Below are 14,352 nucleotides of genomic sequence, written 5' to 3' on the forward strand. Positions count from 1 at the left end.
TTCTTATTTCAATTTCCAGGAGTGTAATTGCACTGACAAGCCTTTCAGTTCAGCTTTTGCTATTATCATTTTCTATAGACAGCCTGCTTAAAGCTGTTTCTCTCAGTATGGATACATGGCAAATGTGTTAGTTTAACACTGCATTCCACACAATGTTTCTGAATTTTGAATTTTTGGATGCAAATTTTAAGATTCTATTATTTGAGGATGTCACTCTATCTTCACCTTGTAAGTGTGGGTGGTTGTGTTTCCAACAGAAAATACACTGACGCACCAAAGAAACTGGTATAGGCATGCATATTCAAATACAGAGAGATGTAAACAGCAATGCCTGTATAAGACAACAAGTGTCTGGCACAGTTGTCAGAATTGGTTACTGCTGCTACAATGGCAGAATATCAAAATTTAAGTAAGTTTGAATGTGGTTTTATAGTCAGTGCATGAGCAGTGGGACACAGCATCCCCGAGGTAGCAATGAAGTGTGAATTTTCCCTTACGACCATTTCACAAGTGTACCATGAATATCAGGAATATGGTAAAACATCACATCTCTGACACTGCTGTGGCCAGGTAAAGATCGTACAAGAACGGGACCAATGACAACTGCTGCTGATTTCAATGCTGCACTGTCAACAAGTGTCGCCATGTGAACCATTCAATGAAACATCATCAATATGAGCTTTTGTCTACCCTTGATGACTGCATCACACAAAGCTTTATGCCTCAGCTGTGCTCATCATAACTGACATTGGACTGTTGATGACTGGAAACATGTTGCCTAGTTGAACAAGTCTCGTTTCAACTTGTATTGAATGGATAACATGTATGGGTATGGAGACAACCTCATGAATCCATGGTGCATTCCAACAGGACAATGTAACACCCCACACATCCAGAATTGCTACAGAGTGGCTCCAGAAACACTCTTCTGAGTTTAAACACTTCCACTGGACAGCAAACTCCCCAGACATGAACATTATTGAGCATAACTGGGAGATACTGTTCAGAAGAGATCTCCATCCCCTCATACTGTACCAGATTTATGGGCTGACCTGCAGGATTCATTGTATCAGTTCTCTGCAGCACTACTTCAGACATTAGTTGAATCCACGCCAAGTCACATTGCGACACTTCTGTGTGCTCACAGGAGCCTTACACAATATTAGGCAGGTGTACCAGTTTCTTTGGCTCTTCAATATACATTGCAGATATTAACACAAATGACAATATCATGAAAAGAATAGACTGAATTTTATGTTATAGAGGAGACATTGAATCAAAGATAGGCACAACAAAAAGACTGTTATACATTTGAGTTTTGGTCAAAATACCTTCTTTGAAAGTAGAAAAACCACACATGTTCACACAAGCACAACTGAGGCACACATAACCACTGTTGCTGGCCACTGGGGCCTGACTTTGCTGTGACCAGACTCCAGAGTTCAGCAGCCTGTGACCATGGTCACATGCGCCTCAGTTGTGTTTGTGTGAATGATTGTGTGTTTTCTACTTCAGAAGAAAGCCTTTTGTCCAAAATCTTAAATGTATAGCAGTCTTTTCTTTGTGGCCATCTGTGACTTGACATCCCCTCTATATGGTGAGTAGGAATCTTTTCTTTTCATAGTATTGTCATTATCCCATCCTAGATTTTTCATTGTTAGGTAGTAACATCATCACTTTAAAAAAACTGAACATATGCTATCTCAAATGCATTTTTCATGTGAAATGGAAATCACATAACTTACACAGAGACAATTTCTCAGACACCAGAGTACCATACCTTCACTATTTTGTTAGTAATGTGGTAATATTTTTTATTCTTGAACGTGAATCTGACCAAGTCCTATGACTTTTCAGTGATAAAGTGACAGACCATCACATAAACTTTTTGATCTTCCACATTCTTGCATTGATATTAAATAATCTTTTCTTTTACTTATAAGGCTTCTTATACTCATATCAGTTACTCCAAACTTCTTGCTCAGACAAAAAGGCAGTATTTTGTGGTACACTGCATAACATTTCTTTAAGTGGTTTTGTAGGGATACTGCATTTGCATTCTTCACACTAACTTAATTTCAAGTACATCTGTAAATTGTAGAAAATACTGGGATTTGGTAGATACTATTTTGAATACAGTGAATATATTTTTTATAAGTAGACACATAATAAGCTGCTTAATTGGTACATCATTGAGTGGAACATGTCTCAAACATTTGCGAAAGTTGGACTTAGCTAAACTCACTTTTCTGCACAGTTATTGAGACAATAGATCTTTATCTGCTTTACTTTAGTTGTGCATAATCTCAGAAGTCAAGTACTTGCCTATAAGACACTATTTGCAATACATTTTTATTAGAAGAAGTGTAGCAGGTTAATTGAATACATGCTCTGGTACCAGACAACTATTTGTCTGTCACTCAACAGTGGATGAAATATGTCTAAAATCAGTTCTCATCTGCTTCCATTTGACAATAAAAGATGGCATAATATTAATTGTGTAACATTTAGACACTGATCAATTTCTTAAATGGCATCAGCATATGCTAGTGTTGATTTTACACAAAGATATGTAATAATACTTTGAGAGAATACACTATACATAAAAGTAAGAAAAATATGTGTATCAGGCATGGACTCTACATTATATTACTGCTGAAATATGAAGACTCATTCATAGAAAAGGCTTTACGTCATATTACAAAACCATGAAATTTAGGAAGCAGCCACATATAATCTTTATATCATTAAATTATTACAGTTCCTATTATTCTGAAATAATGCACTCTTGAAAAGAAGATTAGTCACAGATTTATGAACAATCACCAAATTAATGTTATATGGTAGAAAATGTAGGAAATATTTGTGTACATAAATGAATAACAACAAATCTTTAAGCTTTTAGTGGTATGATGGACTATGTGTTACAAATGTGTTACACCAATGCCTGCAAATCTCAGAGAGCATATGATTTGTGACCTGCATAAAATCATATTCATTCTGCTGATACATACCACAAAGTCTTGAGATATTACTCACTTTATAATTTCAGCAACAGCATGTGAACATTGCAGGAAATATCACAGCCGATAATACTGGGAAACAGTTGAGGAGAATTTATGAGGGGCATTAAGTACAATTATTTGTAGGCTTATTGGATGAGCCACTCTAGAACAAACGAGTCCAAGTGAGATAGTGATAAGACAGAATCCAAACTCTCAATGACTGGACAGTGATTTGAAGTATTTTCTTGAAAATGACAATATTTAATGAGTTCTGAGCACCATACCATTTTTTATCTATCTTCTGTAATTAACTGATGATGTATGGAAAATTTTGTAGCATGTGTATGAATTTCTATGACAAAATTAATTTCATCTTATACAAAATGTTTTAAATTATTTATGTTTTCAAATTACACTTGCACAAGATGAAACAGAGAAATAAACTGTATAAGGAATGAAATAGTCGAAAACAAAGTAATAATATTATTGTATGTATGTACTGATTACAGTATTTGGCTGCCTATATTCAGAGCCATCTGTCAGTTCTTTTCTATAGTAACCAAGTTTGCACTATAAACCCTTGAAATGCACTGAGGGGGAGGGGGGAACAGGTAGCTCTGATTGACTGGAACATTTAAGTTCATGTCTCTTAAGTTATCAAATTTTTAGTTACAAGAGGAAACCATTGGCTACATGCTGGCAGGCATACTTTGTGTTGCAGGAGGGCGGCGGCATGCTGCTGCAGCAGGCGGCACAGGCACCTGCACACAACCAGTCTGATGCATCACAAGCACAACCACCACCTTCTAAGGCCTCCTCAGGGACCATAAGTGGAATGCTAGCAGACTTCAGCAGGGCTCTTGGTAAGCTCATCTCCACCTTGTCCTGTACCTGCTCCATCACTGCTCTGCAGATCATTGCAATGACGCTACAATAGAATAATTTCCTGTTAAGCATTCTTTACATTCCATTCACTGAGAATTGTGACTGATACAACTCTAAGTGAATTGTCATTAGTTTGATATTTTATTTAATACCTACATCGGAATGTTAAGTGGGTGGCAAGAGAATATTTCCATATTTCAGGCTGACAACCTTTCGTTAAAACATTGTACGTACTTTTTCTCAAGGTTATAAGTATCATTATTTGAGTGCCTCTGAATCCATTTTTGATACTTCTTCCGCACTTTTCCATGAAGTGAAAAGACCAATGAGATATCTATGATGCCCATTGGTATATTTGTTCTCTATTCCCTTTGGGCCAAAAGCATATGGTAGCTCACAAACTAAACACATTCCATGAAAGAATATACAGTCATTTTTAAGTATTTTATTATTTAGATGAAATCCAGTTCTTCAATATACCACCCAAGAAACAAAGTGTGACACATCACTAGCAAATAAGCCAACATGTTCCTCCATTTTCCATTCCCATGCATTATTGCTCCCAGCTGTTTGTATGACATAATTGAATAGTGTAATAAGTTATTAACTCAGTACTCAATGACATTACTCAGTACTCAATGACGTCTACTTTTTTTTATAGAATGAAAGTCCACTTCAGTTTTCAGTAATTTTCTTAATTTATTCAATGACCAGCTTTGGAGCTTAAGGCTTCATCTTCAACTGCAAACAAGGTGAGGGGCATCTAATGTAATCTAATGTACAAGTACTGTTGGATTGACATACTAAATTGAAACCTACAGTTGTAGAAAATGATGTACTCACATAATTATGAGAACATAAATGTGCGAGAGCCAGGCTAGTCAGTCACGAGGGACTGCACTCATGTCACACAAATGCATGGGACTGGTAAAGAACATTAACATTGGGGGGAGGGGGGTACCAGATGGAAATGAACTGAGCAATACTGTAAATAAATAAGCAACTAAACTCACATGTAAGACCAGCAAACACAGTGACTGACTGGACAGCATCACAAAGGAAGTGACCAGTGCAGACAGCCCAGTAGCCAGCTGACCACTGCAGTGGAAGAAACTGATGATGGAGCCAAGAGGTGAGAAACTGAAGTAAATAGCCAAGAGAGAGTGGGAAAAGGAGTTGACAGGTCTGTCCACTTACAAAAGTATGGTTAAAAAGATCTATACAAACTATAGCTACAGATATGATTATAATTAAATAACATACAAACATGGGAAATCAGCAAAAACACCCAAAAGCAGCATGACAGAGTATGTCACATTAAAGAGATGTAAGATAAACATACATCTAAAATGGTTGTTACAGATGAAATATAACAGTATATCCAAAAATTAAGCAATAAAACAATGACAGCTGAGATGTGATAGGGGAATGATGCTGACTGTAAGGATCAGTAGCTATGTATAGATTCATCCTTACAGAGCAAAAACATCTTAGTATAAAAAGCTTAGTTAAACTTGACATGATAAACATAACGAGAGTAACAATGTACACATATAATACAGCACTTTTCATCCACATAGTACCAGACATAATAAAGATAGTGAGGAGTAAAAGGGCTATACACTAGGACAAGGGAAAACCAGAAGAGAAATTACACCTATGTATAATGGTTGTGATCCCTGGGGTTGGGTAAAGTAGGATTAATGCAACAACAGAGTCGTTGCAATGAAATAAAATAAACTAGCTTTGACACATGGGAGCATCATCTTTAAGACACAAAATGTATAATATATAACAGTAAGTGTATGGGGAAATGCCTAAAAGTCAACATGATGGAATGCATGACAGCAAAAAGATAAAATATAAAACTAAAACTGCAGCAGGAACAGGATACTGATGGCATACACAAAGTACATCCAACAATCAAGCAACAAGATGATAGCTAAAGAGTAGCCTGAAAAAGAAAATGTTGCATGGGAGTGTTGATGATAAAACAATTGATCTATTATTAAAAAAATAAATGCACACCATTTAGTACTTAGAAATCCATAGTTATTTAGAATACACTTGTGTTTCAGCAAATTTTGTTCATTTAGCATTAACTTGGGGTTCTGGTTCAGATCCTGCCAAATTTAAATTATCTCAAGCAGGTCAAGTATATGTCCTTTCAGATGATGGTGGAGGATACTGTGGTTCTTGGTGATGACAGGAATTGAGTGTTTACAGGCCTTAAGATCACTGGTTAAAGCATATTTTGAATTACTTACATCCTGATGTTCCTTGACCTGACAGCAAATGTCCATTCTGTTTGGCCTGTGTATTGGCACTCACAGTCTCCACACTTGACTTTATAGACACCCGAATGCGTGTGTGGCTTTACATTGTGGGTTTCATGCCATCTGCCTTCTTTAGTCATACAGTCCCTAAGTATGGTACTTGTATTACTTCTTACTATTCTTGTCTTGATTGATGGGTGTGGGGGGAATCTACTGGGTAATACCAGAATGCTTCTTTTGCAGAATATGCCATTCCAGAAAATCAATTACTTGTGTTGAATAGCCATTAGTGTGGGCAATATATTTAATTGTTTTGAGATCTTTGTTAAGATTTATGTCATGTAAATGCTGTGCCATGGCATGCAATGTGACTTCCTTGTACTTGTATAGACGGTTACATGACTCATGAATAATGTTGTTGGTGATTAACTCCTTCCTGTAGGTAACATGCATCATATGGCCATCCCATGTGAAGATGCAAAAATGAGCAGAAACGTAGAGATAAGTTTCTCTGATGCTACAACATAAAATGTATTTGGGTATGCATACAATTCAAATCTTGCTGGAATTGGATTTTTGTTCCTTTGAGCCATTATAAAGTGAAAAAAGCATCATCCATCTAATGCCATAATGTACAATATTGTGTTTGTGGGTGGCATTGATTTCAAAAAATTGGTATTTGATGTGGATGATGAAAATAACAGCAACTTTGTTCATGAGTGGTGAAACCATGGCAAGACTACTAGCCCCAGATCAAAAATAGCTGTGACCAAGGACCTGTCAGATGAGCATACTGAACTCATTAATGACTTATATATCAACATTATTGTATTGTATTCAAATTATTCTCACCAATAAGAGTAATTTCTTTTGTAGGGATATTAGTGTACATGTTGGTGATGTCCAAGCTTGCCATGTATGCACTGTTTGTAACATAAGTATCATTTAAGCAGGCAATGAGCTCTTGTCAATTTTTAATGAAATAGGTAGCTGGGTAATGGCAATGCTTGTCAAGAAAAGAGTTGAGTTCTTTGGCGAGCCAGTAATATGGGGAATCTATGGCATTAACAATCACTCTAAGGGAGTATTGGGCTTATGTATTTTCATTGTACCTCTTAATGTGGGAGTTTTGTGATATGCTGGTAATGGCACTCTTTTGGAAGGGGGCCAAATGGGGGAATGGAATTATGACATAACATGAGGGATCAGTGATAGGACATATCCTGATGTATCAGGAAACTATCAATTTAGTAATGGGGTGATGTCGCATAAGGCATTGTAACTGATCACACATTAATAACAATACATTGTGACTGAGATGGAAACCAACTTTTAATACTGACCATTTCATCTGACTGAGCAGCCAGTACTTTATGTAATACACTACAGTATGTTTGGTGTTCTGCTTTTGAACATGCAGGTGACCAAAGAGAACAGTCTGTGAAATGATCAGCCCAAATACAAAACACTTTTTTTGAAATAAATGTACAATTATCTTTCTCACTCTCCATGGCTGTGACTGAATGTCCTCACATGCAATTATGTATGCAGTTCCATGTCTTGAGGTCCAAATACAAGGAGGAGTTGAAAAATATGAGGTACATGAAATCACAAGTCTGTAGAAAAATGAATTCTGACTAATCCAGTCACTATAAACACAAGTCTATTGATGCAACATAACACACTGAATAATAGAGTCTGATAACAGCCAGACAACATAATGTTAAAATGATTGTCCATTGGAAGTGGAAATAAGTCTCCTTTCATGACAGTGGGCAAAACAGAACTGTTGTTCTCATTCCACACAAATACTTATCAAACCATTGAATGGTGGTGGCCCATCACAACTCTTGGGGGCTGCGGCTATTTCCTCCTTTTTCAACAGCAGCTGTTGCATTTTAATGATGTTTTGTTGGTATGAGACAAATATAACATACTGACAACCATGTAATCAACTGCTGGCTATATTAGCAATGAAATCAAAAGCTATGAAACTATTATTCTTGTTCCACACTTCAGTCTCAAAATCATGAATGTATACGTATTGAGGATCTTGGCAACATATCTAAGTCCGAGAATAATCAAATGGCTACATATTGTCCACTAGGGCGAATGACAGGGGGCAATGGTGCTACAAATCATGTTCACAGCTTGATCATTTGTAAAGACATATGTCAGGTTTGCAAGTATACTTATGTCTTATGAAGACAGATTATCTTAGTGATGGAGGAACTTTTCATCAAAAACATCTGACTCACAAAGGGAAGGAAGTAGTATAATAAAATTTCTCATAATGATGTCACATTAAATCCCAAACTGCTCTGGGGTATTCTATGGGCTTGTGGAGTGATAGCATATGAGATTGCTGAAGGTTTGAGAAAAGTCACTTCTGCTCATTACTGTCTGCATTTTATTATGTGAAACAGATTTTTTGTATTTGTCACACTTTCAGGCATAATTCATTTGTGCATTAATTGAAATGGCATTAATACCTAAGAGGAAATTATAAGGTATGCAGTCTGTTGATGTACTCCTCAATAAGTTAATTATTGATAGAGATTTCTTTGTTAGATGGCACAATAAGCCTGGTGGTCCTTTGGTGCCACACAAAAGAAATGATAATACTCAAATGATGAATTTCATGCTCCCACTTCAGTTCATCCTGGACTTACATATAATAACAAGAACAAAATACTACACATCACAAAAAAGGAATGAGAGATGATCTGACATGGTCAAATGTAATAGTTCTCATATTAGTATTAGACAAGGATGAGAAAGGAATTTGGGCATGACTATCTCAAAGAAACCTTCCAGGTACTTGATATAGCCACTTCTATCTCTACATCAACAAACTGCAACCCATTATGAAGTGCATGGCAGATGGTACTTCCCATTGTAGCACATGTTATACCTTCGTACCAACTTGCTGTAAATGTTCATAAGTGAAAATTGTGCACTTCACAAAAAAGGAAAACAATGTTGTATACTACGTCTACAATGCCAATGAGTCACAACTGGAATCATGGATGTATGGACTGCAAAAGGAATAATTGCTTTAATGCCTCTGTATGTACTGTAATTAGTTTAATCTTGTCTTAACAGTGTGTATGGGAGTAATATGTAGGGAGTTATAGAATATTCATAGAGTCATTACTTAACAGTGATTCTTCAAACTTTGTAAGTATGCTTTTGTGGGATAGTTGGCATCTAACTTCCAGCATGTGCTTGAAGCACCTCAGTGACACTCTCCCTTAGGTCAAACAAACCTGTGACCATTTGTACTTCCCTTTTTTATGTATGTTCATGATCTCCTATTAATTCTATTTGAAATGTGTGTCACACTCTTGAGTAGTAATCTAGGATGATTCATACTGGTGTTTTGTAATCAATCTCCTCCATAGACTCATTTCTATTTCCCAGTATCATATCAACTAACCAAGCTCTACTGTAATGTGATATCTTGAATAGAATGACCTCCTCCATGCCAATCAGAATGGATTCCAAAAATATCAATCATGTGTACCAACTCAAACTTTTCTCACATGAATTATGAGAGCCATGGATCCAGTAAGTCAGGCAGGCAATATTTCTTGAGCTCCAAAAAGCATGTGACCCAGTTCCCAAGCTTCAATTATTATCAAAAGTGTCATTTACAGTGTATGAATGGTTTGAGGATTTCTTGGTAGGGAAGCAGCAGCATGTTATTCTCGATAGAGGGTCATCAACAGATGTAGAATGTACTTCAGGTGTGCCCATGGACCCTTGCTGTTCATGTTGTATATTAACAACATTACAGAAAAATGTTAATAGTGTAGTCTACTCTCAGACTTTTTGCAGATGATGTGGTTATACACTCCTGGAAATTGAAATAAGAACACCGTGAATTCATTGTCCCAGGAAGTGGAAACTTTATTGACACATTCCTGGGGTCAGATACATCACATGATCACACTGACAGAACCACAGGCACATAGACACAGGCAACAGAGCATGCACAATGTTGGCACTAGTACAGTGTATATCCACCTTTCGCAGCAATGCAGGCTGCTATTCTCCCATGGAGATGATCGTAGATATGCTGGATGTAGTCCTGTGGAACGGCTTGCCATGCCATTTCCACCTGGCGCCTCAGTTGGACCAGCGTTCGTGCTGGACGTGCAGACCGCGTGAGACGACGCTTCATCCAGTCCCAAACATGCTCAATGGGGGACAGATCCGCGGAGATCTTTCTGGCCAGGGTAGTTGACTTACACCTTCTAGAGCACGTTGGGTGGCACGGGATACATGTGGACGTGCATTGTCCTGTTGGAACAGCAAGTTCCCTTGCCGGTCTAGGAATGGTAGAACGATGGGTTCGATGACGGTTTGGATGTACCATGCACTATTCAGTGTCCCCTCGACGATCACCAGTGGTGAACGGCCAGTGTAGGAGATCGCTCCCCACACCATGATGCCGGGTGTTGGCCCTGTGTGCCTCGGTCGTATGCAGTCCTGATTGTGGCGCTCACCTGCACGGCGCCAAACACGCATACGACCATCATTGGCACCAAGGCAGAAGCGACTCTCATCGCTGAAGACGACACGTCTCCATTCGTCCCTCCATTCACGCCTGTCGCGACACCACTGGAGGCGGGCTGCACGATGTTGGGGTGTGAGCGGAAGACGGCCTAACGGTGTGCGGGACCGTAGCCCAGCTTCATGGAGATGGTTGCGAATGGTCCTCGCCGATACCCCAGGAGCAACAGTGTCCCTAATTTGCTGGGAAGTGGCGGTGCGGTCCCCTACGGCACTGCGTAGGATCCTACAGTCTTGGCGTGCATCCGTGCATTGCTGCGGTCCGGTCCCAGGTCGACGGGCACGTGTATCTTCCGCCGACCACTGGCGACAACATCGATGTACTGTGGAGACCTCACACCCCACGTGTTGAGCAATTCGGCGGTACGTCCACCCGGCCTCCCGCATGCCCACTATACGCCCTCGCTCAAAGTCCGTCAACTGCACATACGGTTCACGTCCATGCTGTCGCGGCATGCTACCAGTGTTAAAGACTGCGATGGAGCTCCGTATGCCACGGCATACTGGCTGACACTGACGGCGTCGGTGCACAAATGCTGCGCAGCTAGCGCCATTCGACGGCCAACACCGTGGTTCCTGGTGTGCCCGCTGTGCCGTGCATGTGATCATTGCTTGTACAGCCCTCTCGCAGTGTCCGGAGCAAGTATGGTGGGTCTGACACACCGGTATCAATGTGTTCTTTTTTCCATTTCCAGGAGTGTATATAATAAAGTACTCTCCAAAAACAGCTGCACAATTATCCAGTCGGCTGTTCATAAGATTTCAAAGTGGGGCAAGGGAACTTGCTGTAAATGTTCATAAGTGAAAATTGTGCACTTCACAAAAAAGGAAAACAATGTTGTATACTACATCTACAATTCCAATGAGTCACAATTGGAATCATTTATCTTGGTGTAACAATTTGTTGGGATAATAAATCACATAGACCCACCTATGGGACCTGTACCAAACCTAGCTAATAGCAGATACTAGAGATTTACAAAGAAAGGATCCCTTCCCCCCTCTTTTAAACCAACCAACAAAGAAGGGAAGAAATGCCCAGTTTGGTTTCAGCAATTTTCTTGAGAAACTCAAAAGGATCAACCACATCACCACATTATACCAATATGAATCTAAGCATTTACTGCACGTGGTTTATATCCAAGATCCTTCACTACAAATACATAGAAGCTGTATCCTACCATTGATGTGGTCCATTCAATAATCCTACAGGGCCATCTTCCCTCTTTATCAATCAGTGACACATCAGTATCCTGCTTATAGTCAAGCAAAAGTGAGTCCTGTGTCACATAACTACTTGTCTTTCACAGTGTTGTGATGTTGTCGGCAGTTAAGGTCTTACCTTAATAATATGTAAGGATCCTAACACATCACAGGAGTATCCAGACATGAATGAATACTCCTGCAAAATCGAGGCTGTTGGCTAATGAGCATCACCATATCCTTCACTACAAATGCCTTTAAACTGTGGCCTACTAGTGATGTGGTCCATTCATCAATCCTTCAGGGCTTTCTTCCCTCATTATCAATCAGTGACACATCAATTTCGTGCTTATAGTCAAGCAGTAGTGAGTCCTGTGTCACATAATTACTTGTCTTTCACAGTGTGGCATACAATGAAAATAAATTCAGCCCTTTATCAAGCAAAGATATCAGACTGTAAGATGCACAAAAATCTAAGTTTTTCATCAAATAGATTTCAAAAATTGAATGACATATATTTCATATCTCTTGACACGGGCACCAGAATTTGGCAAGCGTTACAGTCATAACAAAAAGCATCTTAGCACAGAATGCAAAGAGCTTGTCTGTAACACTGAAAGGATAAATGTGAGTGGACTGTGTATTTCAAAAGCAATAGCCATTACTATTAATACATTTACCCACTGTGAGAAAAGAGTCATTGTCTTCATGGAAAAAAGTTTTCAGTTGCCCATGGAACCATGATTATATCCAGCTGTGTACCTCTTCATCCAAAGCAAACTCACAGCCATGAATGTCTTCCATTGTCTGACCTTAACCCGTCATACTTTGGATAAAAATACATAGCAAATAAGTTGATAATTTAAAGTCTGAGAAAATATGGTTCATTAGTTTTTTAAGATTTCTAGCATCAACCATGTGACTGCCTTTGGTACAAAGTTGTAAGCAGAAAGCTTTCAAGTATTAGCTGACTTGACAAGAGCACGCATTGCATCCCATAAAAATAAAACATGGAGGAATATGATTTAAAGACTGTTAGCAATGAGGTAATTGGATATGGAGGAACAAGCTCTACTTATGAAAGATGGGAAAGAAATTTGGCCATGAAATTTACAGAGGAGTCATTTCAACATTACATACCATAAACAAACTTGTACCACTGTTTAATGGAAAACAGTTTTAAAACATTCATTGGAGTTTATCATTTATGTTTGGATATCACTAGAAAGTGTATTTAAAATTTTAATTTTTAATATTGGACTTATGTAAACCTGAATTAGAAATCAGTACCAGTAAAACTAATCTTTTGCAGTGTCTAGAATGAATGTAATTCCAAATTTGTCTGTGTGAAGAAATATAATTAGCAATGTAGATGAGTTCATCTTTGAAAGTGAATTTTAGATCTATTGCTGACAGATACTTTGGTCATGCTAAAAATACACTGTCTATGTAAGTAAGTACTAAATGAAAGGAACAGAAAGATTGAATGATGAGACTGTAAGAACATATTATCAATTCTTCATGTAGATGTCAAGATGTACTATTTGCAGTTTTTTTTATGTTAACACCTTCGTGGCCTACCTGCAGGTATCTGATTCAAATGTTAATGGAGGAGGAAATATTGATCATATGATTTTCACCAACAAAGAGAGGGAGTGTGGTGACTGATCAACAGACTATTCAGTGATGTTATAATTTAAATTCCAGTTATCGCTGCATTACGGGTTGGGGCTGTAAGACATATCAGATGGTAATCATCTGTCAGGTGGAGTCATTAACCTTGAGATTCCTTCACTCACATTGAAGAATAGTGAGCCATGTGTCATCATTGAGCATAATTTTCTCCTTATCTTTCAGTTTCATAATACTTCACAACCACACAGCAGAATCTATACAACACTGCATAACTGTTCTTCACAGTCACACAGCACATTTACATATCAGATACACTACAGACGGTCTGGACAAAGGCAATGGCAAAACATATGTATTATCAAGTTATTGTGAAGACTATGTGAGACATTAAATACCATTATGATATTCAGCCACTTTGTATGTGGATCAACTACAAGGAAATAACCAAATAAACTGTTCAATCTTGCAGCCTTAAAATATCAACATTATTAGAGCACCTTAAAAAGTGAAAAGAGATGTTATCGATCTTTAGGAATATAATCTCTTGAGTTGCATAAGACTTATCTTAACTGTGGACATTAAATTTTTGTGGAAACATTTCATTTCTTTGAAATTTTCTGTTCAAGAGTTACTGAAACTTTCTGTTGCACAACTGATCAACTAACTGAGAATGCTCAGGGTGTGCTGAAATGGAGGATTAGGATAGTCTGAACAATGAGGAAATGGTGCAGAAGTGGTCCTTTCTGCATTCCCTTCTTGTACTGTCCCAA

At 38.2% G+C, this 14,352-nt stretch overlaps 1 protein-coding gene across 1 annotated transcript in view; it reads left to right on the plus strand.

The window, feature by feature from the left end:
- Positions 1-14,352, plus strand: part of LOC124556778 — a 438,094-nt gene that overhangs the window by 11,802 nt on the left and 411,940 nt on the right. The window contains exon 2 of the mRNA XM_047130786.1: positions 3,727-3,868. Within this exon, the coding sequence (XP_046986742.1) occupies positions 3,727-3,868 (142 nt within the window). The remainder of the gene's footprint in view (positions 1-3,726; positions 3,869-14,352) is intronic.

The sequence above is a fragment of the Schistocerca americana genome, chromosome X (genome assembly GCF_021461395.2).
Source record: "Schistocerca americana isolate TAMUIC-IGC-003095 chromosome X, iqSchAmer2.1, whole genome shotgun sequence".
Classification (NCBI taxonomy): Eukaryota; Metazoa; Arthropoda; class Insecta; order Orthoptera; family Acrididae; genus Schistocerca; species Schistocerca americana.